Source organism: Chiloscyllium punctatum, chromosome 40, assembly GCF_047496795.1.
Source record: "Chiloscyllium punctatum isolate Juve2018m chromosome 40, sChiPun1.3, whole genome shotgun sequence".
NCBI classification, from domain to species: Eukaryota; Metazoa; Chordata; class Chondrichthyes; order Orectolobiformes; family Hemiscylliidae; genus Chiloscyllium; species Chiloscyllium punctatum.
The window spans coordinates 48,872,073-48,898,954 of NC_092778.1; the positions used below are offsets into that span (position 1 = coordinate 48,872,073).

Below are 26,882 nucleotides of genomic sequence, written 5' to 3' on the forward strand. Positions count from 1 at the left end.
CTAGCCATGTAATGAAACGTCTGGATATCAAACCTACAGCTCAGTGAGCAAACCTACACCCCTAAAGTATACTTAAAATAGTGCAAAGTAAGACTATACAAAATATTAGAAACCTTAATTGTGAAGTTTGTTTTGGATTTCTTTTAATCACAAAAACTAAGTTTCTAAAACCTGTTCCTATATATTGGATAGTGTATGAGCCCCTGGGAACAGCTGCAACAGACTATAAACTCATCTAGACTGCACTGGTAAACTGAACTGATCGAGGACCCCCCACTTCATACATTAATGATTATACTTCAGTGCATACAATAAAAATGCCTGCCACACCTTACAACTCTTCATTAACAAGACTGAGATTTCTGGCAGAATATACTTGAAACAAAGGATTCATGTTCAAGTAATAAAAAAACGTGACCTCAAGTTTGAAAATATACTAGACAAATAAATAAAAGCCCACAAGTTTGAAGAATATTCCTTTAATTTGGCTTTTCATTTATCCTAGAATGTGCAGTTTTGTCACAATTTCACCTGTTCAGCATGATACACTCATTTTTTAACTTTATGGTCAGAGCATTAGGTACTCAAGGTGGTATGATCAAGTATAACACATTGCAATCCATGAATTACAAACTTGAGAACTTTAAATTATTCACTGTGTGGAAATCACAAGAAACATTGTTTAAAACAATATTGTAAACAAAGAAACAAATTACGTTTAACTAGCAAAATGTATGATCATTCTCAAGTAAATTTATTTCAATGCTGCAGTGACCTGAAGTAGTAGATAAAGCAGTAAACTGGAATCCATTATTAAGTTTCATTGACAAAAAAGCAGCAACGTTTAGAACTTTTGCTCAACAGATTACGAACTCTTCCTGTTGGATTACCTATTTCTGAGGGTCTTTTAAAAATCAGTTGGAAGTCTTACATAAAACGCATTAATACACAACAATACAGATCAAGTTAATTGCACAAAGTAACACAAAGGCAGCAATGGATCCAAAAGTTTTAAACAGTTAAAGAAATGAAACTATTGTATCGTTGAATGTTTCTCTTGAGAATTTCAGAGCATGGACCCAGAACTCGTTCAAAGCGTGGACGATCCAGCTTGACACATTTCAGTGGACCACGTGCAACTACAGTCGCTGCTCGCGGCCGATTCAAGAGAAGGGCAATTTCACCTGAACATGAACAAAATAGTAAGAATCAAAATTTAGACAGTTGTAAATTTTTATTTACTGCTTTTGCTTCCTGTTTTTAAATGAGAAAATCTGAAAAAGAATAACATTAGACAAACTAGTCCAGAAATTTGAAATTATTAAAAGTCTATTTAAGAAATTAGGTCAGACTGTATTGCCTGTAGCTGTGTTCGTGGAGGCACTGGATTTCTTTATGCAACGTTTACTTTAGGTTACTCATTAAACTCTGACAAGGTGATCAGAGATTCCTCCACCACCAACTGTAAATAATACAGACCAATTACTGTTGAGTTTCCTGATTTAGATCAACTATCTAATGTTGAATTGGCTGCACAGTAGGATAGATAATAAGAAAGGCCATTTAAGAATTGGAACACCTGGTTACTTGGTGACATTGAAATTACATTAGCTGCAAAGCTTACAAGCTACTTTAATTAATATCTTAGCAAAGACTGCTGACAAAAATTCACCAGATTGTTTAGCCTTCAACTTCAAAACAAGCAAACATTTGAAGCATATAGGAGTGCAAAAAAGTTGGCAAAGTTGAGAGAGATTAAAAAGATTATCCTTTAGTAAGTTTGACAAACCAGGAAGGGTCCAGGTTTATTTCCTCATCACTTCAAGTCAGCTAATATTATAGTAGAGTCAAGGATAAGTACTACAGTCGCCCTCAGCAATCAGCTCTGGGGGATAGAGAAGGGAGCATGCAAGTAGCCAAGGTCTCTGGCTCCAATTACTACTTAGCACCTCCTGGTGGAAACTGCTGCATTGTAGCCATCCTGGGCCTTTTAAGAAGTAGGAGGCATCACTAAAACTAATGTATTACAGTTTGTTTTGCTATGTATATCTTTTAAAGAACAACTATGTTTATTGCTGAAATATCAAACAGGAGTTCCATTATTACAGCACCGAGGGAATTTGATTTAAATCCTTATTTTGCAAATATAATCTGCAACTTATTTGAAGTTATCCAGTATTCCAGAATCATAGTGTAACATGATAGGAGAAAATGTTAATTCGCAAATATTTTTATGCAAATAAAGGCATTTAAGTTGCTGCCTAGTATTGAATCTAAAGACAGTGACTATCCTGCGACAGAGGCTGAACAAGCAGTCTCAAGAGCTGCCAGTAGGCGTCCCATTCTAAAAGGTAATTTGCATGTTTAAGTAAAATACATTTCCTGGTACGAAGTGGGGATCCTGGTAGGATGTTCAGAACAGTGTACTGCAGAATCAGGGAGTACTTCTGTTTACCCAAATAGAGGGTTTTTTTTTGTTTATTTAAAATGCTACTTGTGTTTGAGAATGCTTAAGTAGGTCATGCTGAGCAAGCCCAATTGGCATTACTTTGCCTCATGAAATATCAGAAAGGAAACCAAAACAGCCCTCTTGCATATACATCAAAGGGTTCTCATGCCTATTTCAGGCAACTGAAAGTCACCAAATTCAACTTTCGGGCAGACAACTCACAAGGATCCTTTGGATGCCTTGCTTCTTAGAACTGGTCCGCATTGTGCCTAGCTTACATCTAGTAAAGCAGAAGTCATAAGACCAATTTTGCCCCCAAGCCACTTTAATTATTAAGAACTTATTTTGTGCAGGGAATGCTAAATATCTTGAACTCATTGCCCACAGGGGTGATGAAGTGGAAACTATCAATGACTTCAAAAGAAAAGTGGTTAGATGCTTGGAAGATATAAACATGAAGAGCTCCAGGGATCAAGCAGAAACTGTCAATAAATGGGTTGCTCCATTGAAACCTAAGATGGACTCAACGAGCCAAGTACCCATTTTCTTTGCCATGAATGATTTGATAGCTGAAAATACATGATCGTCATCAACCAGTAATGGGCCTGAAACATTTAGTTTCAAATAAATAAATACATGTGCAATCCTAAAAAAAGTGACTTAAGAATGACTGATTATTACTTTGTCCATTTAAATTTTTATGTAGCTTTCTGGAAAGCAAATCCATTTCAACCGACTAGTTTAACAGTGAAATTCTGTTGAATTCTTGAATGTCTAATAATTTACTGATGAGTCAATTAATGAAACATGCAGGAGTACCTACCGTGAACTCAGTGTAAAGTATAATCGATTTAGATTAAATATTGTCACATATTTGATTGCAATGTATTCCATGGTTGAACTTCATTCAACAAACATATTTAGGAATTTTTAATAGTTTTCCAATATCCATCATTGGAAACAAATGGATTATTTCAAGGGGAACTGAGAGAATAATATATTTGAATTTAATCACTTAAGAAAGTACTTAATGATTCTGTGTTGGATGTCTTTAATTTCTAATTATGTCAGAAAATGCAACTATTTTCTCTCAGACTTTACATTTTTTGTTACAAATTATTACATCACTATGAGCTGTACAGTCCTCTACTGAGTGAAAATACATAAAATATTGCAGGCTAAAAATTAAAAAAAACTGGAATGTGCCTTTACTTGATAATATGTTACTCATTGTAACTGATTCTGCATTCTTTTCAGTATTTTTATCAAAACTATTTCTAAACTTATAAGAAACATTCAAAATTATGCAGGAGAAGAATAAGCAGTGCAATCAGGATTCATTAGGCATCACACCATTTATTCATTAGAGTTCATCCCTGGTAAATGTGTCGAACATAGTTAAACTGTTTCATAACAATGTTTACTGAAACATCCATGTTAAAGGATAAAGCATCAACACTAATGTTATTTTGAAACTAAATGTGAAATCCAAACTTACCAAAATAGTCTGAAGGTCCTAGTCTTCCAACCTCCACATATTCCTCATTATCTGATCTACGTTGAAGGACTGAAGCAGTGCCCTAATTAAAGAAAAATTACTTGTAAGTGAAAAGCAAGGGCATTTGTTTTATTTGATAAAAAAAAGACTCCAAGTATCAAAACTCGATGCTTTAGCAAGATTCATTTCTTGTATTCTGGATCCTCAAAACATATCCAACATACATACTTGAATATCCATTTCAATTTATTTTCAATTCAGTCATAAAATGTTACACAAAATGTAAAACATTGTTATTTGCTTCAGCAAGTGATTATGAAGACTAAAGACGTGTTGTCTTTATTTCAAGAGGATTTGAACATAAGAGCAACAATGTCTTGCTTCAGATGCGTACACAACCTTGGTGACACTGCACCTGAAATGCTGTATGAAGTTTCACTCTCCTGAACCAAGGAAGGATATATTTTCCATAGAGGCAATGTAACAGAGGTTCATTGAATTAATTTCTTGGATGGCAGGGATAGGCTATATTTCTTGAGAGTTTGTAAAAATGAGAACTGATCTCATTGAAACTTGAAAAATTATTCAAGGCAGATGCAGAAAATATGCTCCCCAGAAGATGTCTGGATTACAAAAAGAGAGGATACATCGGTCTCTAAGATCCAAATTTAATTTCACCTTAATTCTCTTATTATGCAGTCTTCGAACTTTGTAGACCTGTGACTTCCTTTCATTCATTGAAGAAGTGGAGCTTGGAAGTTTCTAGAAATGGGATCCAAAATGGTTTACTGCTTGCAGTAACAGGTTTCTGGTTTCATTCAAGTTGAGGTGCAGGGAAACCCCTGCAGCAAAAATCTCTTCTTGTTCTTCATATGGTAGATAAAGGTTTGCTCCAAGTTTACTGATGGGTCCCAGGCTGGATAATTTCCTTGCTTGTCTGAATCTGTTTGCTCTCTGCCTGTCTGTTCTCAAAATATTTTAGCTCACTACCTCATTGTTTCCAGCTTTGACAAGTGGTTTACACTTAATATATTTAATACAGCTTATTTCTTCAGATAATTGACAAGTTGAACATTTCTAGCATTCTCGACATTATTGCAGGTTTACGCCATGTACTTTTTATTTTGCTGTGTAACAGTTCATTCAGTACCATATCTAATTTAAAAATTCTTCCTGTTACTGTCTGTGGCTCATTAAGCCTCATTAAGTAGCTCAATCATACTTCACTTTCCAATTGTGACAATAGTTCTGCTGCATGCTTTCCTTTGTAAGTAATGGCAGGTCAGCTTTGTTCTTACAGTATTTGCATTTTTCCTTTTTAACTGACTGCTATAAGAATTATACAGAATGTACAACATCTGTTCCCATACTCTTTAACCTCTTGTCCAGGCCTCAAATTTGCTTTAAACTGGCATCACAGAATTTAGTTTGACTCAATGTTCTTGAAAGAAGGAAAAGATTGAGAAGCTAATTTATATCTGCAGCAATTGAAACCACCCATATAAATGTCGCCCTTCTGTGTCAAAAGGCAAGCCTCCCAGTCCATGGATGTAAAACTGATCATATGCTGAACTGGACAAGCAGTGTTTTTACGCACCAAGTACAATGTGGCTTTAGTTAAAAATCAAACAACACCAGGTTATAGTCCAACAGGTTTAGTTGCAAGCACTAGCTTTCAGAGTGCTGTTCCTCGATCAGGTGGTTGTGGAGTATAATATCCTTAGAACGTGGGATGCTGCAAGACATGTCTGACTGTCAACACAGATACCACCATTACACGTGGGGACACCTCTCACCATCTATGTGTCAGGTACTCATGTGACTCAGCCAACATTGCCTGCAGCGTATGAGATAGACAAAGATGCCCTAAGGCATAGTATGTTGGTGAGACAGAGCAGAGGCAACAGAAACGGATGAATGGACATCACATAACAATCAACAGACAGGAGTGTTCCCTCCCAGTCGGAGAACACTTCAGTGGTCCAGGACATTCAACCTCAGAGCTTCAGGTGACCATTCTCCAAGGTGGACTTCGGGACAGACAACAACACAAAGTGGCCGAGCAGAGGCTGTAACCAAGTTCAGTACCCATGGTGATGGCCTCAACACGTACCTTGGGTTCATGTCACACAACAAGTGACCCCACTGCACCACATACACACACACACACTCCTACAGACCCATACATTCATGCAGACCCTCTCTCATATGCTCACACATACACTCCCATACTCACATGCACCCTCTCACAGACGTACACCCCTTTACACTCAGACATACTCACACCCTCTTACAGACACTCACCAATGCCCCCCCGTCACAAACACTCACCAACCAACCACCCCACCCACACACTCACCAATGCCCCCCCCGACCCCCCCACCAAACCCTGCACGTGCGCACACATACATACATACACACACACACACACACACACACACACACACAAATATAAGTTTGTGGGGTGAATTTGTACTTGCAGAATTACATTTTAATTTGCTCAAAAACTGCATGAATCCATGTAAGATTCTGTAAATCCCTTTTTTTAGAAATAGAGTCAGTCTGAACATTGGAGCACAGACGGCCTCACACAGAACACCTCACACCTTCAATGCATTATCGAAGCTGACATGGCACTTGTTGTTAAGGTTCACTTGAGAATGTAACTTTTTAAAAAAACGTTCTGGGATTTATATATGAAAGAGCTGAAACCAATGTGGTCATTCCAAAAGATGAGAGGACTTAACAAACAATCCAGGTATTTTTCAATATATAATTTCAGTTACATTACACTGTAAACCTTTGCTATAAATTCTGCCTTATGATCTTATACTCCACAACCACCTGATGAAGGAGCAGCACTGAGAGCTAGTGTTTCCAAATATACCTGTTGGACTATAACCTGATATTGTGTGATTTTTAACGTTGTACACCCTAGTCCAAAAGCGGCACCTCCAAATGTGGCCTTAGATCTTGCTTACTGCTTCCTAGAACCTTCCTGAATGCCTTCAACTTTATCACCAAGATCTTTTCCAGAAAATCACTCCAAAAAGGTCAAATCAATTGCCAACTATGAAACTTTGAGTGATGTTTACTTGAACAACAGAATGTCTTGAATTGTTACTTTGGCTCCTGGGTTAACAGCATACATTATGGACTATTGAGCAGTTTGGATGATATTACCTAATCACTTTCTCAACACAATACTATAGTATTTTAGAATCAAGTATGATAATGGAACAAATGTAAATAATGAATATAACTGTATATTTATAAACTTCTTCATATACATCTAGAAGTATTCACGGTCTAAATCTAGGAAGGATGCTATTTAAACAAGAGAGAAAGAAAACAAGCTTCTATATCCTAAAATTTTGGATTGTACTAGAAGAAACTCCTGATAAAGCACTATAAAACCAAACTTTATTTTCCTCTGCACAAACGCTTTTTAGAAAAATTAATTGATGAACATGAGTAAAATCTATCTACATTTTAAATCTTCAGTAAACAAATTCACATGCTGCAAAGTTTTATTCCAGGTTCTAGCATTATTCCTGCTTCAGATTATGCCAGGAGGTCAACTCAAACATACTGGCAAAATTTCAAATACGAGAGAAGGGAAATTTCATCACTTAGAGCTACTTATATACTATGTTGAGCCATCGAGTATAACAAAACTAAATATAACCAATTCATTGTACATTATGAGTTTTCAGGTATCAGCAGCCTAATTTGAATCAACATTGTACAGTGTATATGCCCTAAAAATGGGGAGCTATATATAATAGCTATATATTTATAGTCATAATTTAGAACTACTGAGGCAATAATCATAGTTAACACTTTCAGGTGGAAAAGAGGAGGATTCATGATTTTCTGATTTGTTTTCCTGGTTCCTTCCAATTGAAAATGAAACTCAGGATGTTAAACCCCTGAGTCCTGACATTGTTCTATAACACAATAAGATGTAGGAGTTAAAGTCGGCCAATCAGCATATTAAGTCGATTTTGCCATTCAGAGAGATCATGGCTGATCTGATAATCCTCAACTCCACTTTCCTGTTTTTACCCCATAACCTTCGATTCTCCTACAAATTAACATCTGTCCATCTCAGTCCTGAATACACTCAACAACACAGCATGAACAGTCTTCTGTGGTAAAGAATTCAACTGATTCACTACCCTCAATAAAGAAATTCCTCTTTACCTCTGTCTTAAACATGTGATCCTTTATTCTGAAATTATATACTCTGGTATAGAGTCTCCCACAACAGAAGCAATTTCTGCAATGGCCCAGTCAAGTCCCCCAAGAATCCTAAATATTTTAATAAGGTCATCTCTCATTCTTCTAAATTCCAATAATTACAGGCCCTACCTGCGCAACCTCTCCTCATAATACAGTCCTCCATCCTTCTGTTCCAGGTAGGCCCAGTGAACTCTCTTTGGACTGCTTCCATTGCCAGTATTTCTTTCCTTAGGTAGGAGACCCAAAACTGTAGCAGTGATTTGACTAGTGCCTTGCACACTTTAGCAAAATCATCTACTTCTTTATTCCATTCCCTTTGAAATAAATGCCAACATTCCAATTGCCTCCCTAGTACCTGAACTTAGATGCTAACTGTTCGAGATTCATGGACAGGGACTCCCAAATTCCTCTGTTATTATTGTTTAAATATTAATCAATTTCCTCTATTCTTCCTGACAAAATGGATAACCTTACATATTCCATTCCAACTGATACATTTCTATTCCCTCTATATACATAGATCCCTCTGCAGATTATTTGCAACTATCCTGAGCACTTGCCCTCCCATATTTTTTTTGTGTCATCTGCAAACTTGGCTAGAGTACATTCACTTTCCTCATCCAAGTCATTAATGTATATTGCAAATAATTGTGGCCCCAGCACTGATCCCTGTAGCATACCACCTGTTACAAGTTGCCATCCGGAAAATGCCCCCTTTCTCCCAAATCTGCCTCATTTAATTAGCCAATTCTCTATCTATGCTAATATATCATCTCCAACATTATGGGCTCTTATTTTGCCAAATGCCATCTAAAAATCCAAATATGTTATATCCACTGCTTTTCTTTTATCTATCCTACTTGCTACCTCCTCAGGACTCTAGTAAATTTGTCAGGCATGATTTCCCCTTCATGAAGTCATGCTGACTCTGCTTGATTATTCTATGTACTTCTAAATACTCTAAAGAGGTTATCACTTCTTGTAATAAGCTGTAACATTTCCCAAAAGAATTAAGTTAACTGGTCTATAATTACCTGTTTTTTTTGTCTCCCCTTTTTAAATAAGTGTTACATTGACAGCTTTCCAATCCTCTGGGACCTTCCCAGATCTAAGGGTTCCTGAAAGATTGCTACCAGTGCATCCGCTATTTCTGTAGCTAATTCATTCTTACCTAGGATGCATGTCGGTAAAAACAATGACTGCAGATGCTGGAAACCAGATTCTGAATTAGTGGTGCTGGAAGAGCACAGCAGTTCAGGCAGCATCCAAGGAGCAGTAAAATTGACATTTCAGGCCGAGGATACTTATTGGACTTTAGCCCCTTTAGTTTCCCAAGCACTTTTTATCTGTAGATGGTTATGGTATACATTTACTCTCCTTGAATATTTAGTAATTTTGGCATGCTGTTAGTGTCTTCTACTGTGAAGACTGATGCAAAGTATTTATTCAACTTTTCTGCCATTTCCTGGTTCCCCATTATTATTTCCCCAGCCTCAATATCCAAGGACCTTAGGTTAATTTTGGCTTCCCTCTTCCTTTTCATATATTTAAAAGCTCTTGCTATCCGCCTTGACATCAACATGTTTATCCTCTAAGTCTTTCTCGCTATGTTACATTTTCAGTCCTCTTTTTTGGCCATTAAAACTTTCCCCATCCTCTAGCCTACAATTAATCTTTACTACATTTGTATTTTTTTTCACTCATTTCAATGCTGTTCTTCACTTTCTGGTGAACTATGTTAGCTTATTTCCCCTCATTGAATCTTCTTTCTTCACTATATTACATCTTTGCTATGAACCACAAACTATTTTCTTACACATAGGCCATTGTTCCTCAACCATTGCTGCTGCTAAATTCGTTTCCCAGTTCACTCCAATCAGCTCTGGCCTCATTCCTTTGTAATTGCTCTTATTTAATCTCAACACAGTTGTTTCCAACCCAAGCTCCTCAAATTGAATGCTAAATTCTTCCATGTTATGGTCAGTGTTTGAGGGAATCTTTCACACAGAGATCATTTCTTAAACCTGCCTCATTGCGCATCCAAAAAATCCTGATCTCTGGTTGAATGCGTAAGATATTGTTCCAGGAAACTGTTCTGAATATATTTTTATGACTTCCTCTGGCTAGCCCAATCTACATGAAAATAAATGTACTGCCTTTCTTACATGCCATTGTTATCTGCTGACTTATCCTCTGTCCCAACATATAGCTTTGTTAATGGGGCAGTGGTCCTACAAGTGTCTTCTTTCCCTCTTTTATTATTGACATTCATCAAAATGGATTCTGAGTACCAATTCATTTCTTGCTACAGTACTTGCTCCATACCATACACACAATGCTACATTACTGCCCCCACCCTTTCCTTCCTACTTGCCCTTTTGAAAAGTAACATTCCTCTGAATATTTCATTCTCCTTGTAGCCATGATTCCCTAATGGCTATAAGAGCATACTCATTAACCTGTATTTGTGCCGTTACTTCATCTATTTTGTTCTAAATACTATGCACATTCAAGTACAAAGCTATTAAGTCTGCCTTTTTAACCCTTTTTGCTACTGTTTTTCTATGTTTGTATACAATGTCGCTTCCTGCCCCACTCTTGGTATCGTTACACAAATAGCTGACTTCAAATTCTGCCATATCCTCTTGCCTTGTAAACCTGCATTTTCCCTCTCACGAGTCTCCTCCAAATTACTTTAAAACTCAATCTACAGTCCTAGTTATTTGATTTGCCAGGATACTGATCCCAGCACGGCTCAGGTGAACCCACCTGAACCCATCTCATCGAAATAGCTTCCTGCTATCCTATAACATTTCACTCCTTGATTTTATTTACTCTATGCCAACATGGAAAGTTACTACTGGATTCCACTCCAAGTTCTCCTCTATCCCCAGGGAGATGTCCTTAACGCTGGCACCAGGCAGGCAACACAGTCTTTGGATTCTTGCTCACAGCTGCAGACAGCATTATCAAGCCTCTAATTATACTGACATATAATATCATATAACTGCCATGTCAGTTTTCTCATCCTGCCTGCAGTTCAGACTCTTATCAACACAGCTTGCAAGAACCTCAGACCTGTTGCAGGGGCAGAGGCTCCTCAATTTTAATCTCTTGAGTCTGCATACCTGGCTCACCTGCAGTCACACACTCCTGCTGATCACAGACACATTGTGAATTACCTAATCAGAGGGGTTTGACCGCCTTCTGCAGCAAATGCGTCCAGGTAGCTTTCCCCTTCCCTATTATGATAACGTCTGCAGCTCAGAATCCAGCTCCTCAGTTAGGTCCAAAGTCCCTCAAGCTGCAAAGATTTACTAGATGCGTTCATTCTGTATCAAATTAGTGTCTAGCAGCTTCCATGTACAGCAACACATCACCAACCTGCCATCACTACTGTATTTGATTTAACTTGTACATTACTCAAATTCCCTGCTCTTTTACATTTCAGCGTAGTGATGTATTGTTTTTATAAACCAGAATATAGAAAATCACTGGTGTTGGGGCTGCATGGTGGCTTGGTGGTTAGCACTGCTGTCTCACAGCACTAGGTTCGATTCCAGCCTCGGGCTACTGTCTGTGTGGAGTTTGCACATTCTCCCCATGTCTGCGTGGGTTTCCTCCGGGTGCTCTGGTTTCCTCCCACAGTCCAAAGATATGCAGGTCAGGTGATTTGGCCATGACTAAATTGCCCATAGTGTTAGGTGCATTAGTCAGAGGGAAATGGGACTGGGTGGCTTATTCTTCGGAGGGTCAGTATGGACTTGTTGGGCCGAAGGGCCTGTTTCCACACTGTAGGAAATCGAATCGAATACTTAAGCAGTTATTTTAACAAAAAAAACCAAAAACACCGTGGACCAAAATACAAGCTGAACACCTTACTTTTACTTCAAAGACTAGAAATATTCACCAGTCCAACTCATCAATCTACACAAGATACACTACTCCTATTAATTCAATTCTCAGTTTAGCTGTGATTTTTCTTTATTTGCTCATGGGTTGAAGGTGGTGGTGGCCCAGCCAACATTCACTGCCCATCCCAAGCTGACATGGAAAAGGTAGTGGTTAAGCTGCTTTCTTCAACTTCTCCATTCCTTTGGGTGTAGGAATGCCCACAGTCCTATTGAAAAGAGAATTCCAAGATCTTGACCCAGCAACAGTGACGGAATAGAACTACAGTTCCACATCAGGATGGCTTGGAGGGTTATGTGCAGGTGATTGTGTTCACAAACATCCACTGCCTTTGTCCTTCAAGGCCGTGAAGGTTGGGGATTTATAAATCTACTTAAAGGAGGCTTGGTGAGTTACTGCAGTCCATCTTGCAGATGGTGTGTATACACACACACACACACACACACACACACACAGTCGTAAAGGAACTGAATGTTGAAAGTTGTGTCGGGGTACTAATTAAGCAGGCTACTTTGTCCTGGATGGATTCAAGCTTCCTGAGTGCTGCTAAAGTTACACATCTCCAGCAAGTAGGGAGGCATTCCGTTACACTCCTGGCCTGTGCCTTGAAAGCAGTAGCTGAAAATGTGTTGCTGGAAAAGCGCAGCAGGTCAGGCAGCATCCAAGAGCAGGAGAATCGACGTTTCGGGCATGAGCCCTTCTTCAGAAATGAGGAAAGTGTGTCCAGCAGGCTAAGATAAAAGGTAGGGAGAAGGGACTTGGGGGAGGGGCGTTGGAAATGTGATAGGTGGAAGGAGGTCAAGGTGAGGGTGATAGGCCAGAGTGGGGGTGGGGGCAGAGAGGTCAGGAAGAAGATTGCAGGTTAGGAAGGCGGTGCTGAGTTTGAGGGATTTGACTGAGACAAAGTGGGGGGAGGGGAAATGAGGAAACTGGAGAAATCAGAGTTCATCCCTTGTGGTTGGAGAGTTCCTAGGCGGAAGATGAGGTGCTCTTCCTCCAACCGTTGTGTTGCTATGGTCTGGCGATGGAGTAGTCCAAGGAACTGTATGTCCTTGGTGGAGTGGGAGGGGGAGTTGAAGTGTTGAGCCACGGGGTGGTTGGGTTGGTTGGGTGTCCCAGAGGTGTTCTCTGAAACGTTCTGCAAGTAGGCGGCCTGTCTCCCCGATATAGAGGCGGCCCCATCGGGTGCAGTGGATGCAGTAAATGATGTGTGTGGAGGTGCAGGTGAATTTGTGGTGGATATAGAAGGATCCCTTGGGGCCTTGGAGGGAAGTAAGGGGGGAGGTGTGGGCGCAAGTTTTGCATTTCTTGCGGTTGCGGACAGACAGGAAGCAAGGGCCACTCACCACTGTTTTATTAACCTTTGATTTGCTCCTGTACCCACTTGCAATCATATGGCTGGTCCATTCAGCTTCTAATCAATGGTAATCTACAGGATATTGATAGTGGACGAATTGAACAATGGTAGTGCCATTCGATGTCAAGGGATAATATTTCTTACTGGAGATGGTCAGTTTTTGTGCGAATGTTAGCTGCCAAGCCCAAATGTAGTCAAGGCCTTACCAGTTACTTCAATATGTAAAAAGTGGTGAATGGTGCTAAACGTTGTGTAATCACCAGTAAGCACTCCCCTCTCCCCTACCCAGTGGACTTACGATCAAGGAAAGATCATTGATAAGGCAGCTGAAGATGGTTCAGCATAGAACATTATGCTGAGGAACATGTGCAGTGATATCCAGAGGCTGAGATGAACTCTGACAACCACAACCAGCTTTCTTTGTAGTAGCTAAAGAATTTTCCCCTCAATTCCCATTGACTGCAATTTTGTTAAGCTCTTTAATGTGACAGTATTCAAATGTTGCCTTGATGTCAAGGGCTGTCACTGTCATCTCAACTCTGGAGTTCAGCCGTTTTGTCAGTGTTCAGACAAATTGTCATACAGCATGGAAATAGACCCTTCAGTCCAACTTGTCTATGCCGACCACTTATCCTGAACTGATTTAGTCCCATTTGTCAGCATTTGGCCCATATCCCTCTAAATCACTAAGTGTTGTAATCTAGGCAGGAGTTAAGTAATCCTAGTGGAACCCAAACTGATTGCCAATGAGTAGTTTTTTTTTGCAGCTGTAGCTTGACAATACTGTCAAAGACCTACTCCATCACTTTGTTGATGATCAAGAAGAGAACAATAGGTTGGATTTGTCCTGCCTTTTTGGGACATGGCTTACACTGGATAATTTTTCACATTGTCAATGAATGGTGCCCATGTACAACTCAAATTCTATTTAAAAGCCTAGCCATCAGCTTTAAAAAATGCGCACAAACTCTTATCAAAACAAAACTTGCATGGAAAAGCCAACTGATTTTGTCTAGGTTATATCTATTACGGTTTATACAATGACTGGAAGCAACAAGGTCTTACGCCACAGTCTTGTGCCCTACCTGTGTGCCAGAAGGCCTTGATTCAACTCCCAGCTGCTTCAGATATGTGTCACAACATGTCCCAATAGGTTGATTAAAAAATATCTGAGTCAAGATTCCTGCTAAGATCAAAGACAGTTGGCAGAAGGTTCCAACAATCCATATACCAAACTCAAAGTTACCAAATAATTTTGCATGCTTTTGTATCACCTGCATGTTTGTAACTGGTTCAATGAATGGCCTCACTCAGATTATTAATGGTGATGAAGTTCAATGGTCTCAACGTACAACTCTGCAGAATCTACTCATTGCCTTGCCCCATAATCATCTAATTAAACTGATTATAAACTTTGATTTAGAGAATTATATACAGCCAGCTTTTACAACAAAATATCTGAATGCGAGCCATAGACAATGTACTAATTTCAGTAAGAGTCCATGTGTCCTATTACTTATGGTCTTATGAAAATCAAGGCACATAACAATTACTGCAGTACCATCCTACCTGCACTTCTATGTCTTCAGTCTGTCCAAAATCAAAAAAAATACTATCTTCATAAAAACATACGCGTTTACTGCTTGCCCTAAATTTCACTCTTAGAAACAGTGATAACCATATGAAGACTTGACATTTTCCCTTATCCCAACATCAGATTCAAAATGTTTTGGTTATTAATAACCAGGTACTGTCACAGGAATGCATCTAAAAATTCTGACTCAAATTGCTGACTTTGATTATGATATAGTTTCAGATGCAATGAAAAAAATGTACTGTTAATTTAAATGAACAAGAAGCAGTAAACATTTATTTTCTAGGAACCTTAAAAAAGTATAATATTTATTTTTTATGGGCTCAATACAGTATTTCCTGTTTGGTCCTCAGGAGTACCTTTTTCATTCTCATTAATTTATTTATTGGGCGATACGGTCACTTAAAAACAATGCCTTCTATACTTGCATTGACCTATGGGATATTTGGACTCAATAGAATAATTAGAATTTATTAATATCCTCAATTATGACCATCTATTAAATCTGATGCCACAATACACAAGGGAAGCATTAATTTACTATATACCGCAACATTTAAACTGGCACAAAACAGCAGATTTAAGGTAATAAGTTTACACAAAAAAATGTGGACATACACTCTGCACAAAAAAAGCCATCTTAAATGCACCTAATGCATTCCCATCACACATAAAGCTAGATCACTTTAACCTGGTTGTTACTACACTTTTAAGTTTATCTCAGATATCTCACACTTTAACCATTGATATAATGCGTTCATTACAAAAGCATCTACTACCCACATAGCTCTTGAACTTGCATTGCCTCCAGGTTGAGATTTCACATTCATTTGCAAAGAATTGATTATCACCCTAATTTCAAGTTTTCTGTATTTCTTTGTTGTCAGGTTTAAAACTGTTCTTGTTCCTTGCAGTCACCCTTTCTCTCCCATCCCTTGTAGCCTCTTGCCTTCAGCACCGTCTTGCAATCTCATCCTCCTCAACACCTTTTATAGCTTTTCCATCCCTCGACCAACTACAGTTGCCTTCTCCCTCCCCACTACTTTCAACTTTATTCTCCACCGCAACACCCTTGTGCAACCTTCTCTTCAATCCCCAACCCCCCTCCCCACCTCAGAGACTCTCTTCCCAACATCCCCACTTGGTCAGGTCAGACAAAGTTTCACATTCTTCAGAACATATGTAAAATACAAAACCTAAATATGAAAGACAAGATCACATAATTGCAATCTGAAGCTGAGCAAATGGTGAAGCATGCACAGTCCGATGAGCAGCCTCACTAGCTGTCTCGGAAGATAAATATTCAGAACCTCTTGGAGTGAATTTTTGAAGGCCAAGGAGCAGCAGAAATAATCTTGATGTCCTCTCACTAGAGGTAGGCAACCCCTAACAAGGTTGTTTGGCATGCAAGCAGTTAACCCAAGTCAACACCCACTCAATGCGTATCACTCAGATGCGACGTGCATGCATGGCCCAGCACCAGCAGGCCTCGCTTCTGTTTCAAGGCCCATTTTACTCGGTGAATCTGCTCCTCCAGTCAGATTTTTAAAAATTTCACCAAACTGTCACTTATTCTGAAATTCGAAAAATTCTGAATTCCGAAAACCAGCTGGTTCCGAGCATTTCGGATAAAAGATTGTGCACCTGTACACTGAAGTTTGTTGACAGATTAATAGCTAACACACACAATTGCTTGCTTTTACTACTAATCTCCTTGGATGAATTAAGAAAGAGCAATCAGATTGCCACACCCTTGTGTGGTCAGTTACTTGCTACCACTTTTCATCCTTTAGCAACTTGCCAGAATTATACTTATGACCAACCCAAACATGTCTAAGATCACTGATATTATTTCAGACAGGTTTGTTGGTGTTCTGTCAACTTTATGCTCACTTTGGATAAGAGTTAAAACCATACCCTATTGCTCTCGGGAGATCAGTCTTTCAGAGCCTGAAAATAGCCCTGTCAAGAGCATTAGGTTGTGTGAGGCTACTGCTCTACTTACAATCCTACACTAACACCCTTCCAAGGTGGACAAATATGTTTGCTATTTATTTGACAAATAAATTTGCTCTTTAACGATTAAAATTATTGTTTAGGCTAACTTGCAGTTTAAGAAATCAAGATAAACAAATTAATTTAGCAGAAAACTGAAACAATTATGATTTATTTTTGCTGCCAAAAAGCTTTTCCCGTCACTATTTTCTAAGATGTCAAGGGATTTTTTTTAAAAAGGAAGCAATTTACAGTTACTAGCAGAGGCAACAAAAGATAATGAGGACATCAATGGGGCTGAGTCCAGGCAACAAAGAGCATTAGTGCCTAAATATCATCAGATAGTGAGAAGACTCTGGTATTCAAAGTTTGACTAAATATCACAGGTTTAATTTAAAAAAAAGAGTAATATTGCTCAATTAGTATTTACTTAGGCAAACAAGGCATTCTGAAAACATTTCCCAGAAGTTTCAGCTATTTACCATAACATTCTCCCTCCCCTCTCTGAAATGTGCCCATTATCAGAAAGTTGCTTTGGAAAATAGTTCCATGAGTATGGAACTTCACACCCATTGCATATTGAATACATAGAACCTTCTATCAAGTTCCAAAAGCAAGCACAGACTGGTGTGCCTACATACAAATCTTGCCTTGGGCAGATACTCAAACACATTATTTTTGACAACAAGTTTCAAACTAGTTACTGGTTGAAAGGATTATAGAGTTAACAGTATAAATACTATTTTGAAAAGTAAGAATTTGCTCAGCTTAGTTTACAGCTATGCTCATTTCAGATGTCAGAGCTATGTTAATTACTTTGCATACCCGGCCTTGTAGTACGAGCTAATCATCAGCTTCTATGGGAAAACAGTCAAATAAAAGTTCAATCAGAAGCCAAATTTGAAATCATGACAATGCTTGTGCCAAACCCTCTGGAACAATGTCAGCACTACTGTTTTATTCCTCTACAAACAGTCACAAAGAAAGAGTCAAAAACGTTGCACTTCAAAAATCCATTAAAATTTTAATGCTTTTAACCTCAGACAAATTCAACAGGCTGAATTCCAGAGGACATGGGTGACTGCACTTTTTTGTAAGCAGATCTAGTATTTGTTTGACAAACCTTTGGGTATCAGAAATAACCACATTTAGGCCTACCAATTAATTGAAAACCCAAAATTTTAGAATGATTTGGTGTGAAAGGAAAATATGGCTTTGTCAAAGTCTCTCACATGGCAGAGGAAATAAATAAAATATTTACAAGTTAATTCTTACCAAACAAACAAAAAAATCAAGAAACAACTTTGCAACACAAAAAGAACATAAAATAAGCTGTTCTTAATGCTTAATAAATTGGCTATTACATTGGTAAAGGGTCGAGAGTGGTAGTGCCGGAAAAGAAAGCAGGTCAGGCAACATCCGAGGAGCAGGAGAATCAATGTTTCGGGTACAAGCTCTTCATCAGGAAGGGCTTTTCTGACGAAGGGCTTATGCCCGAAACGTTGATTCTCCTGCTCCTCAGGTGCTGCCTGACCTGCTGTGTTTTCCAGCACTACTCTGAACTCCAGCGTTTGCAGTCATCACTTTCTCCGAGTTAATTACACTGGTAAAGCAATTACTGACCTTTTGAGCATAACTACAAAACAACAGGGAAAGTTTCAACCAAAAGCATCTCAGTCAGATATAAAAGCAGGCCAACCATTATGTGCAAAAGCTTACTTTAACGCACCAATACTGATGGTTGCTCCCTTCAGTTCCACCATCTAAATTGGAAGCTGACACTTGCTCACTCATTCTGAACCTTTTCATTGTTGCAACCTGTGGTACCTGATCAAATACTGCCACCATACTTATTGTGCTGCAATTGGCTGGCCATAGGATTGTTGGTGGTGATGCCAAGCTTCAGATTGACTACCTCTAGTGTCTAACTGCAGCAGCAGGTTTTTTAAAATAAGTTAAAACACCATTGAAGTAATGTTTCTTTTCAAATTTTAGTTCTTCAAAGGTGGTTATATAACTGCATTTGCAAATAGTGTACAAAACAAGGTGCCAATTGAACAGGTAATAATAGGAATAATAGGTTATTATGTAGGCAGATGGGTGGGATATACTTGTAGAAAGTATTTAGCATTCCTATCATTATTTCATTGATAGCTACGTCTATGCATTTCAAAAACCTTCTGCTGCTGTTGTACTTGTATGAAAATTAATTACTGGGGCCACTAGTAGTCTAGCAGCTAAAAGTGATTTACGATATCAGAATTAGCTGTTTTGAAATAGAAATATAAAAGAATGCTTCAAAGAATTCTTAATAAAAAGCTGACTTTTGTTGGCCAACACCAGTGATTCTGAAATAGTACAGGAACAGGGAGGTCGAATCAAGCAAATATGCAGGTTGAGACCATTCTGTGGCAGACAATAAGCTAATAACCAAAATCTCACACGAAAGGCCAAAAATTGCAATGATATGAAAGATCATGTTTGTGGCCAGATTAATTGGCCCAGAATTTGCTGAAATGTTATAACTTGAATCAAAACCATTCATTAGACCCCAGTAAAAGCAAAATACTGTCGATGCTGAAATCTAAAACAAATGCAAAAGACTGCTGGAGAACCTCAGCAAGTATGAGGAGAACTCTGAAGAGGAGTTATACTGGACTCAAAACATTAATTCTGTGTTTCTCCCTCTATAGATGCTGCCAGACCTACTGAGTTTCTTCAGCATTCTCTGTGTTTGATGCATTCATTATACTATTTGATACTTTGATCTTCCCACTGCAAAATTTACTCAAACATTCCTACTGTAGTAAACTCTGAACTGTTGGGCCCCGGAGAAGTCCAGAGAGCCAGCAGGTGCATGAAAGAGTTGGATTATGGATTAAGAAAAACCCTGGAGCCATGGGGTCTGGAAGAAGCCATTGATTGTTTAGTGTAGCTGAGAGTGAAGAAAGCCCACAAGTAATATTTGCTTTGTGTGGAGAGCAAAGTTACAGTTCAGAAAAACACAAGGGTCGTAACCAGCTTGGTGAAGCTAGCTGCCCAATAAAGGCTGAAATTGTGCCTGTGAGTAGGTGTCTGAAGAAGGGCTCATGCTCGAAACGTCGATTCTCCTGCTCCTTGGATGCTGCCTGACCTGCTGGGCTCTTCCAGCAATACATTTTCAGCAGTAGGTGCTATGATGCAGTTTACAAAATCTAGCAGAGTATAGTTCTGATAGGGAGAATGAATAATCAGAACACAAGTCATTATCAAGGCAGGCCACAATGGAGTGGTGTTTGAGAGAGTTCTGAAGCTAGATTTGCAACAGTGAAGAATGGGAAGTTCTTGTAAGGCTTAAATGAGATTAACACTGGTGACTGAGTATCAATAATGTCTGGGAAGTTGCTGAGGAAGTGTATTACTGTTCAAATTGCACACAATGACTGATATCTTTTGAAAACCATTTTATTCCCTCAGGAAGTATGAGGAATCTCACACTTTACATCCACTTTTAAAAATGAGTTACTGGTCCCAAGTGAGATCAGAACACAAATTTAGAGATCTGGTCTGGGATTATAACAGATCTTATTTCAACAGATCTTATTTTAACAGACAATCAATTTTTCAATGTATAATTTCAGTTACATCACACTGTAAATTTTTGCTATAAATTCTGTGTTACGATTGAGCCCTCCACTACCACCTGATGAAGGAGCGTTGCTCCGAAAGCTAGTGTGCTTCCAATTAAACCTGATGGACTATAACCTGGTGTTGTGTGATTTTTAACTTTGTACACCCCAGTCCAACACCGGCATCTCTAAATCATTTTTTCAACTGCTTCTTGTATATCAAAGAAATCCAAAAAGGCTAATTTCACAGAGCAATGCTCCATATCCCAAGGCACCTGAAATACACCACGTTACCTTGGTGATTCTCAGACATTGTGGCAGTTTCTTGTCCACCAACCTTTCCTGAGATTTCTAGGAATTTAAGCTTACTCTCCAGAAAACATTCCAGGGAAAAACAAAATTGAATAACAGGGATTCAAAAGGTTTTCCCACTCATTTTATTTGAACACTTTTTATCATCGAAATACTGAAGGTAGAAAAATTGGCTGTTTGTTTGGTTGAAAGAAAGTCACATGATGAAACCTTCCAAATAGAGTCGACAACCCTATCCTCAAGTCTGCATACGTTACTTGTTACGACACAGGTAAGCCCCCCTGCTTAACTTAAACCAGCAACACAGAAAAAAGATTTATCCCGTGCAGTAATCTGTGAAACTTTGAAGTGCCAAGAACTATCCCAAAGGTCACTAGTTAAAATAAAAATTAACAACTATTTATAACTCCTTTCTCGAACCTATCTTTCACCTTGCCCTTCTACAATACTAGTCCAATAAAATCCCTGATTAAGATTTACCAAAAATTCAAATTTCAAAATCAATCAGTTGTCGAATCTTCTCTCTATATCTTCCTCTGTTTTCTTTTCTTCTTCCTAGGGATTAAGTTTCACAGGTCACTGATAATAAAGGTATCTTTAAGAAAGCTATTCTGCAGGCAGTCTGAATGTGTTGGTGGCTTGGCAGTTCTCTCTCAACTGTTCAATTTTTCCTGGGCTTATACCCCCAAAGTATCAGATTGTGTCATTGGCTTTTAATATTGTCAATATACTAAATTCAAACTGGATTGGAATTTGGTATCTATTGGGGTATAATTTAAATTGATTGGCCACATTCAAATTTGTTTTTGTCTCCAGGCAACCAGCTACTCCAGGACTAAAAGGTTACATTGTATCTTGTGAAGAACAATTGGTGCGGTCAGGTAGTTGTGCTAGCTTTTAACTCTCGTGAAATGTACAGTAAACTTCTACACCTTCATAACATAGTGCAATTTTAAAAATCCCTTTTCAAAACTGATTACAAACTGAGCAAATTAAATTTCAGGCAAAGTCTGCTCAATGTTTTCTAGCTCTTTGTGTGGCTTAAACAGTGCTCTTTAGAGGGACCACTCGAAGAGGCTAGAAGATTTTAATTTTTAAATTTATGGACTCCCACAGCAATATGACAGGTCATTGTCCTCTGGTTGTCAGTCCACCCAACCACTTGTTTCCCAGTGCTTACTTGAAGACCAGTCCAAGCACGGCAGTCAGCCAACAAACACCAACAGTTCACCAAAGTTAATCAGATGAATCTGAGGTTAAACCTTCAAGCAGCTTTAGATTTCTGGCTTCTAGCACATATTGAGAGCATGCCAATCATTCAAATATAAAGCAAGACTGTGGGGTCACCCACAGAAGATGTGGCTACTGACTCCAGTGCATTCACCCCAGATTGACGTCAAACATACACGCAAATGTTACTTGTGCAGCCACAAGGGCTGTTGAACAGCCAATTTTTCTCCTGATGGTACATTTCCATTTCCTGGACCATCCAGGAACAGAACTCTTGTAGTGGTTGGATCATGCATATAAGATAGTGATTATATGCTGCACCCTGCAAAAGCTAGCTGAACAAGAAAGGGGGAGAGGATCTGCCATATGACTCCTCGGATGAGGAAGAAGGGGAGTCCGATGGAGACACAGAGAAGCAACATTGATGCTGAAGGGCAATACTAAGACATGGCAGACAGATCTGACAGAACATAACAATAGTGAGGTTTGAATCTGAACAACGTTTGACAAATATATAGCACACTCTGAACTAGGAGCTAACCATGGCTAAGCGGCATGCAGACTTCTTTTTTATTAGATTCCCGACAGTGTGGAAACAGGCCCTTCAGCCCAACAAGTCCACACCGACCTTCTGAAGAGAAGCCCATCCAGACCCAAGTCCCTCTGACTAATGCATGTAACACTATGGGCAATTTAGCATGACCAATTCACCAGACCTGCACATTATTTGGACTGTGGGAGGAAACCGGAGCACCCAGAGGAAACCCACACAGACACAGGGAGAATGTGTGGAGTTTGCATAGTCACCTCAGGCTGGAATTGAAGTCAGGTCCCTGGCACTGAGAGGCAGCAGAGCTAACCACTGAGCCACCATGCTGCCCATAAGGGACTTCATGTCCCTTTGTTTGGCAATACATTATTTCTGTGGCACTGCTTCAATGACCACCTGCATATTTTCTGGGCCAGAGAGGGAGTAGGAACTTATGCAGAAATACATAGAGGCTGAATATGCATTTCTCAAACAGGAGTGAGCAAGGTGCATTCATTAATTGCAAAGAATTAGAAGATTTAAATAATGCTCAATAGCTCAGCAAACTCACATAAGTGCAAGATTGTGTTTTCCAGAGATCATGTTGCTCCCAAAGGGCAGCAGAAACTGGCAACTCCAGTGCTCCAAGCACAGCTCCACCTAATGCACATCAGCATTGATGGTGGCAAGTGCTTTCAAGGTTGACTACAACATAAATAATCAGAAACCTTAACAAATAGAAACTGACCATTTTTAGAACAAAGGGATAAAATACCCATGGTGCTCGGGTTCACAAAACATTAACCTATCAACCCAAGATGATTTCAATTTTTTTTAGTCTTTCTTCTCCTGTCACTACATCTAGGTGCTGCCTCGGATGCTGAAGTTGTCCATGTCCAAATGCAGCAAGACCCAAATGATATCTACGCTTAGACTGACAAGTAGTAACAATTGCACCACACAAATGCCAGGTAATGACCACCTTCAATAAGAGAGAATTTAACTATTGCCCCTTGACATTCAATGGTATTACCATCACTGAATCCCCCACTTCCAACATCCTGAGGATTACCATTGAGCAGAAATTGGAACTGGACAAGCTGTGCAAGTGCTATGCCTACAGCAGCAGATCAGTGTCTAGGAATCATGCAGTGAGTAACTCATGGCTTGAGTACCCAAACTTGTCAACCATCTACAAGGCAGAAGTCAGAAGTGTGATGGAGTACTCTTTGGCCATTCACTGGAAAGAACATAATTTCTCTCTCAGATGTCTGACAGAAGAGCATCTAGTGAGGCGTTTCTGAAGCAGGAGGCTACTTTCTATCAGATCTCTAACATGTCCAGGGGTGAATGGGGGTGATGAAACAGATGTTAAGTGATAGACCTGGCTTGCAGAGTGTGTCGAGGTGCATTTTAAATATGGTGCACAGGAGTTTGAGCCTATAAGGTCCCAGCATGAGTGGGAACTCCCTGTCCACCAGCACCATAAGATTTGATGTGGGCGTTAGTGTTCTAAATTTATCTTTGTCTTTTTTAATTTATTCATCAAATGTGGGTGCCACTTGCTAGTTTAGCATTTATTGCCCATCCTGCAATACCCTTGAGGAGATGGCGAGAACGGTCTTTTGAAACAGTGCAGCCCTTGGAGTATAGGGACAACCACAGTGCTGAAATGAAGCGAGTTCCAGGATGTTCGTCCAGCAGTGAAGAAATGGTGATATAGTTCCAGTGTGATGTGGAAGGGAACTTCTAGGTAATATTCCAATGCATCCATTGGTCATTGGGATTACAGGTCTGGAAGATATTGTCAAAGGAGGCTAACGGAGTCATTGCAATGCATTTTACAAACAAGACATGTTGCAGCACTTTGCATTTTGGAGGTGAAGGGTATAAACATTGATGGTAGTGGATGGGGTGCCAATCAAAAAGGCATTTTTGTTTTTTATGTTATCAAGCTTCTTCAGTATTGTTGGAGCTGCACACTTCAAGGCAAGTGGGGAGTACAGTCAGTTTTGCTTTAACATGGTACATCTGTTCTCATTCTACCCCATGTTATATGAAAATAGCATAGAACATAGAACATTACAGCGCAGTACAGGCCCTTCGGCCCTCGATGTTGCGCCGATCAAAGCACCCCTAACCTACACGAAGCCACTATCCTGCATATACCTATCCAATGCCCACTTAAATACCCATAAAGAGGGAGAGTCCACTACTGCTACTGGCAGGGCATTCCATGAACTTACGACTCGCTGAGTGAAGAACCTACCCCTAACATCAGTCCTATATCTACCCCCCCTTAATTTAAAGCTATGCCCCCTTGTAATAGCTGACTCCATACGTGGAAAAAGGTTCTCACTGTCAATCCGATCTAACCCCCTAATCATCTTGTACACCTCTATCAAATCACCCCTAAACCTTCTTTTCTCCAATGAAAACAACCCCAAGTGCCTCAGCCTTTCCTCATAGGATTTTCCTACCATACCAGGCAACATCCTGGTAAACTTCCTCTGCACCCGTTCCAGTGCCTCCACATCCTTCCTATAGTATGGCGACCAAAACTGCACACAATATTCCAGATGCGGCCGCACCAGAGTCTTATACAACTGCAGCATGACCTCAGGACTCCGGAACTCAATTCCTCTACCAATAAAAGCCAGTACGCCATATGCCTTCTTCACTGCACTATTTACCTGGGTGGCAACTTTCAGAGATCTGTGTACATGGACACCAAGATCCCTCTGCTCTTCCACACTACCAAGTAGTCTACCATTAGCCCAGTAATCCATCTTTTTATTACTCTTACCAAAGTGAATCACTTCACACTTAGCTACATTGAACTCCATTTGCCACCTTTCTGCCCAGCTCTGCAGCTTCTCTATATCCCGCTGTAACCTGCCATATCCTTCCTCACTGTCTACAACTCCTCCGACTTTCGTATCATCCGCAAACTTGCTCACCCAACCTTCTAACCCTTCCTCCAGGTCATTTATAAAAATGACAAACAGCAATGGTCCCAAAACAGATCCTTGCGGAACACCGCTAGTGACGGCACTCCAAGATGAACCTTTGCCATCAACTACCACCCTCTGTCTTCTTCCAGAGAGCCAATTCCTAATCCAAACCTCCAACTCACCTTCAATGCCATATCTCTGTATTTTCTGCAGTAGCCTACCATGGGGGACCTTATCAAACGCCTTACTAAAATCCATATATACCACATCTACCGCTTTCCCCTCATCTACCTCCTTAGTCACCTTCTCAAAGAATTCAATAAGGTTTGTGAGGCACGACCTGCCCTTCACAAAACCATGCTGACTATCCTTGATCACATCACTCTTATCCAGATGTGCATAAATCCTATCCCTTACAATTCTCTCTAAGACTTTGCCCACAACAGAAGTGAGACTCACTGGCCTATAGTTACTAGGATTATCCCTACTCCCCTTCTTGAACAAGGGAACCACGTTTGCTAGCCTCCAGTCCTCTGGCACTACTCCTGTCGACAAAGAGGACACAAAAATCAAGGCCAATGGCTCTGCAATCTCCTCCCTTGCTTCCCAGAGAATCCTAGGATAAATACCATCAGGCCCAGGGGACTTATCTATTTTCACCCTTGCCAGAATTTCCAACACCTCTTCTCTACATATCTCAAAGCCATCCATTCTACTTATTCGTGCCTCAGTATTTATATCGACAACAATGTCCTGTTCCTGAGTGAATACTGACGAAAAGTATTCATTCAGCGCCTCCCCAATCTCTTCAGCCTCCACACGCAACTTCCCATTACTATCCTTGATTGGACCTATTCCTTCCCTAGTCATTCTTTTATTCCTAACATACCTATAGAAAGCCTTAGGGTTTTCCCTAATCCTACCAACTAAGGACCTTTCATGTCCCCTCCTTGTTGCTCTTAGCTCTCTCTTCAGGTCCTTCCGGGCTACCTTATAATAAAAGCTCCATTTAATCTAATGGGGCAGGAATCGTATTATAATCAATACATATTCTTAAAGTTTGCGCTGCAGAAACACAGTGTCCCCAATTTGTCAATCACGTTATAGGGAATTCAAATTAACGAAATGCGCATTATAGCAGAACGACCCTGTACTCAACCACATTCCTGACTTGAGCCTGCAGATTGTGGACAAAGTTT

General features: G+C 39.6%; 1 protein-coding gene across 2 annotated transcripts in view; it reads right to left on the bottom strand.

The window, feature by feature from the left end:
- Positions 1-463: 463 nt before the first annotated feature.
- Positions 464-26,882, bottom strand: part of prkar1b (protein kinase, cAMP-dependent, regulatory, type I, beta) — a 202,919-nt gene continuing 176,500 nt past the window's right edge. For both annotated transcript variants that reach the window (XM_072559834.1, XM_072559835.1), the window contains exons 10-11: positions 3,948-4,029; positions 464-1,184 (exon numbers count right to left, since the gene is read on the bottom strand). In XM_072559834.1, coding sequence (XP_072415935.1) covers positions 1,012-1,184; positions 3,948-4,029 — 255 coding nt within the window. In that variant the 3' untranslated portion in view covers positions 464-1,011. The remainder of the gene's footprint in view (positions 1,185-3,947; positions 4,030-26,882) is intronic.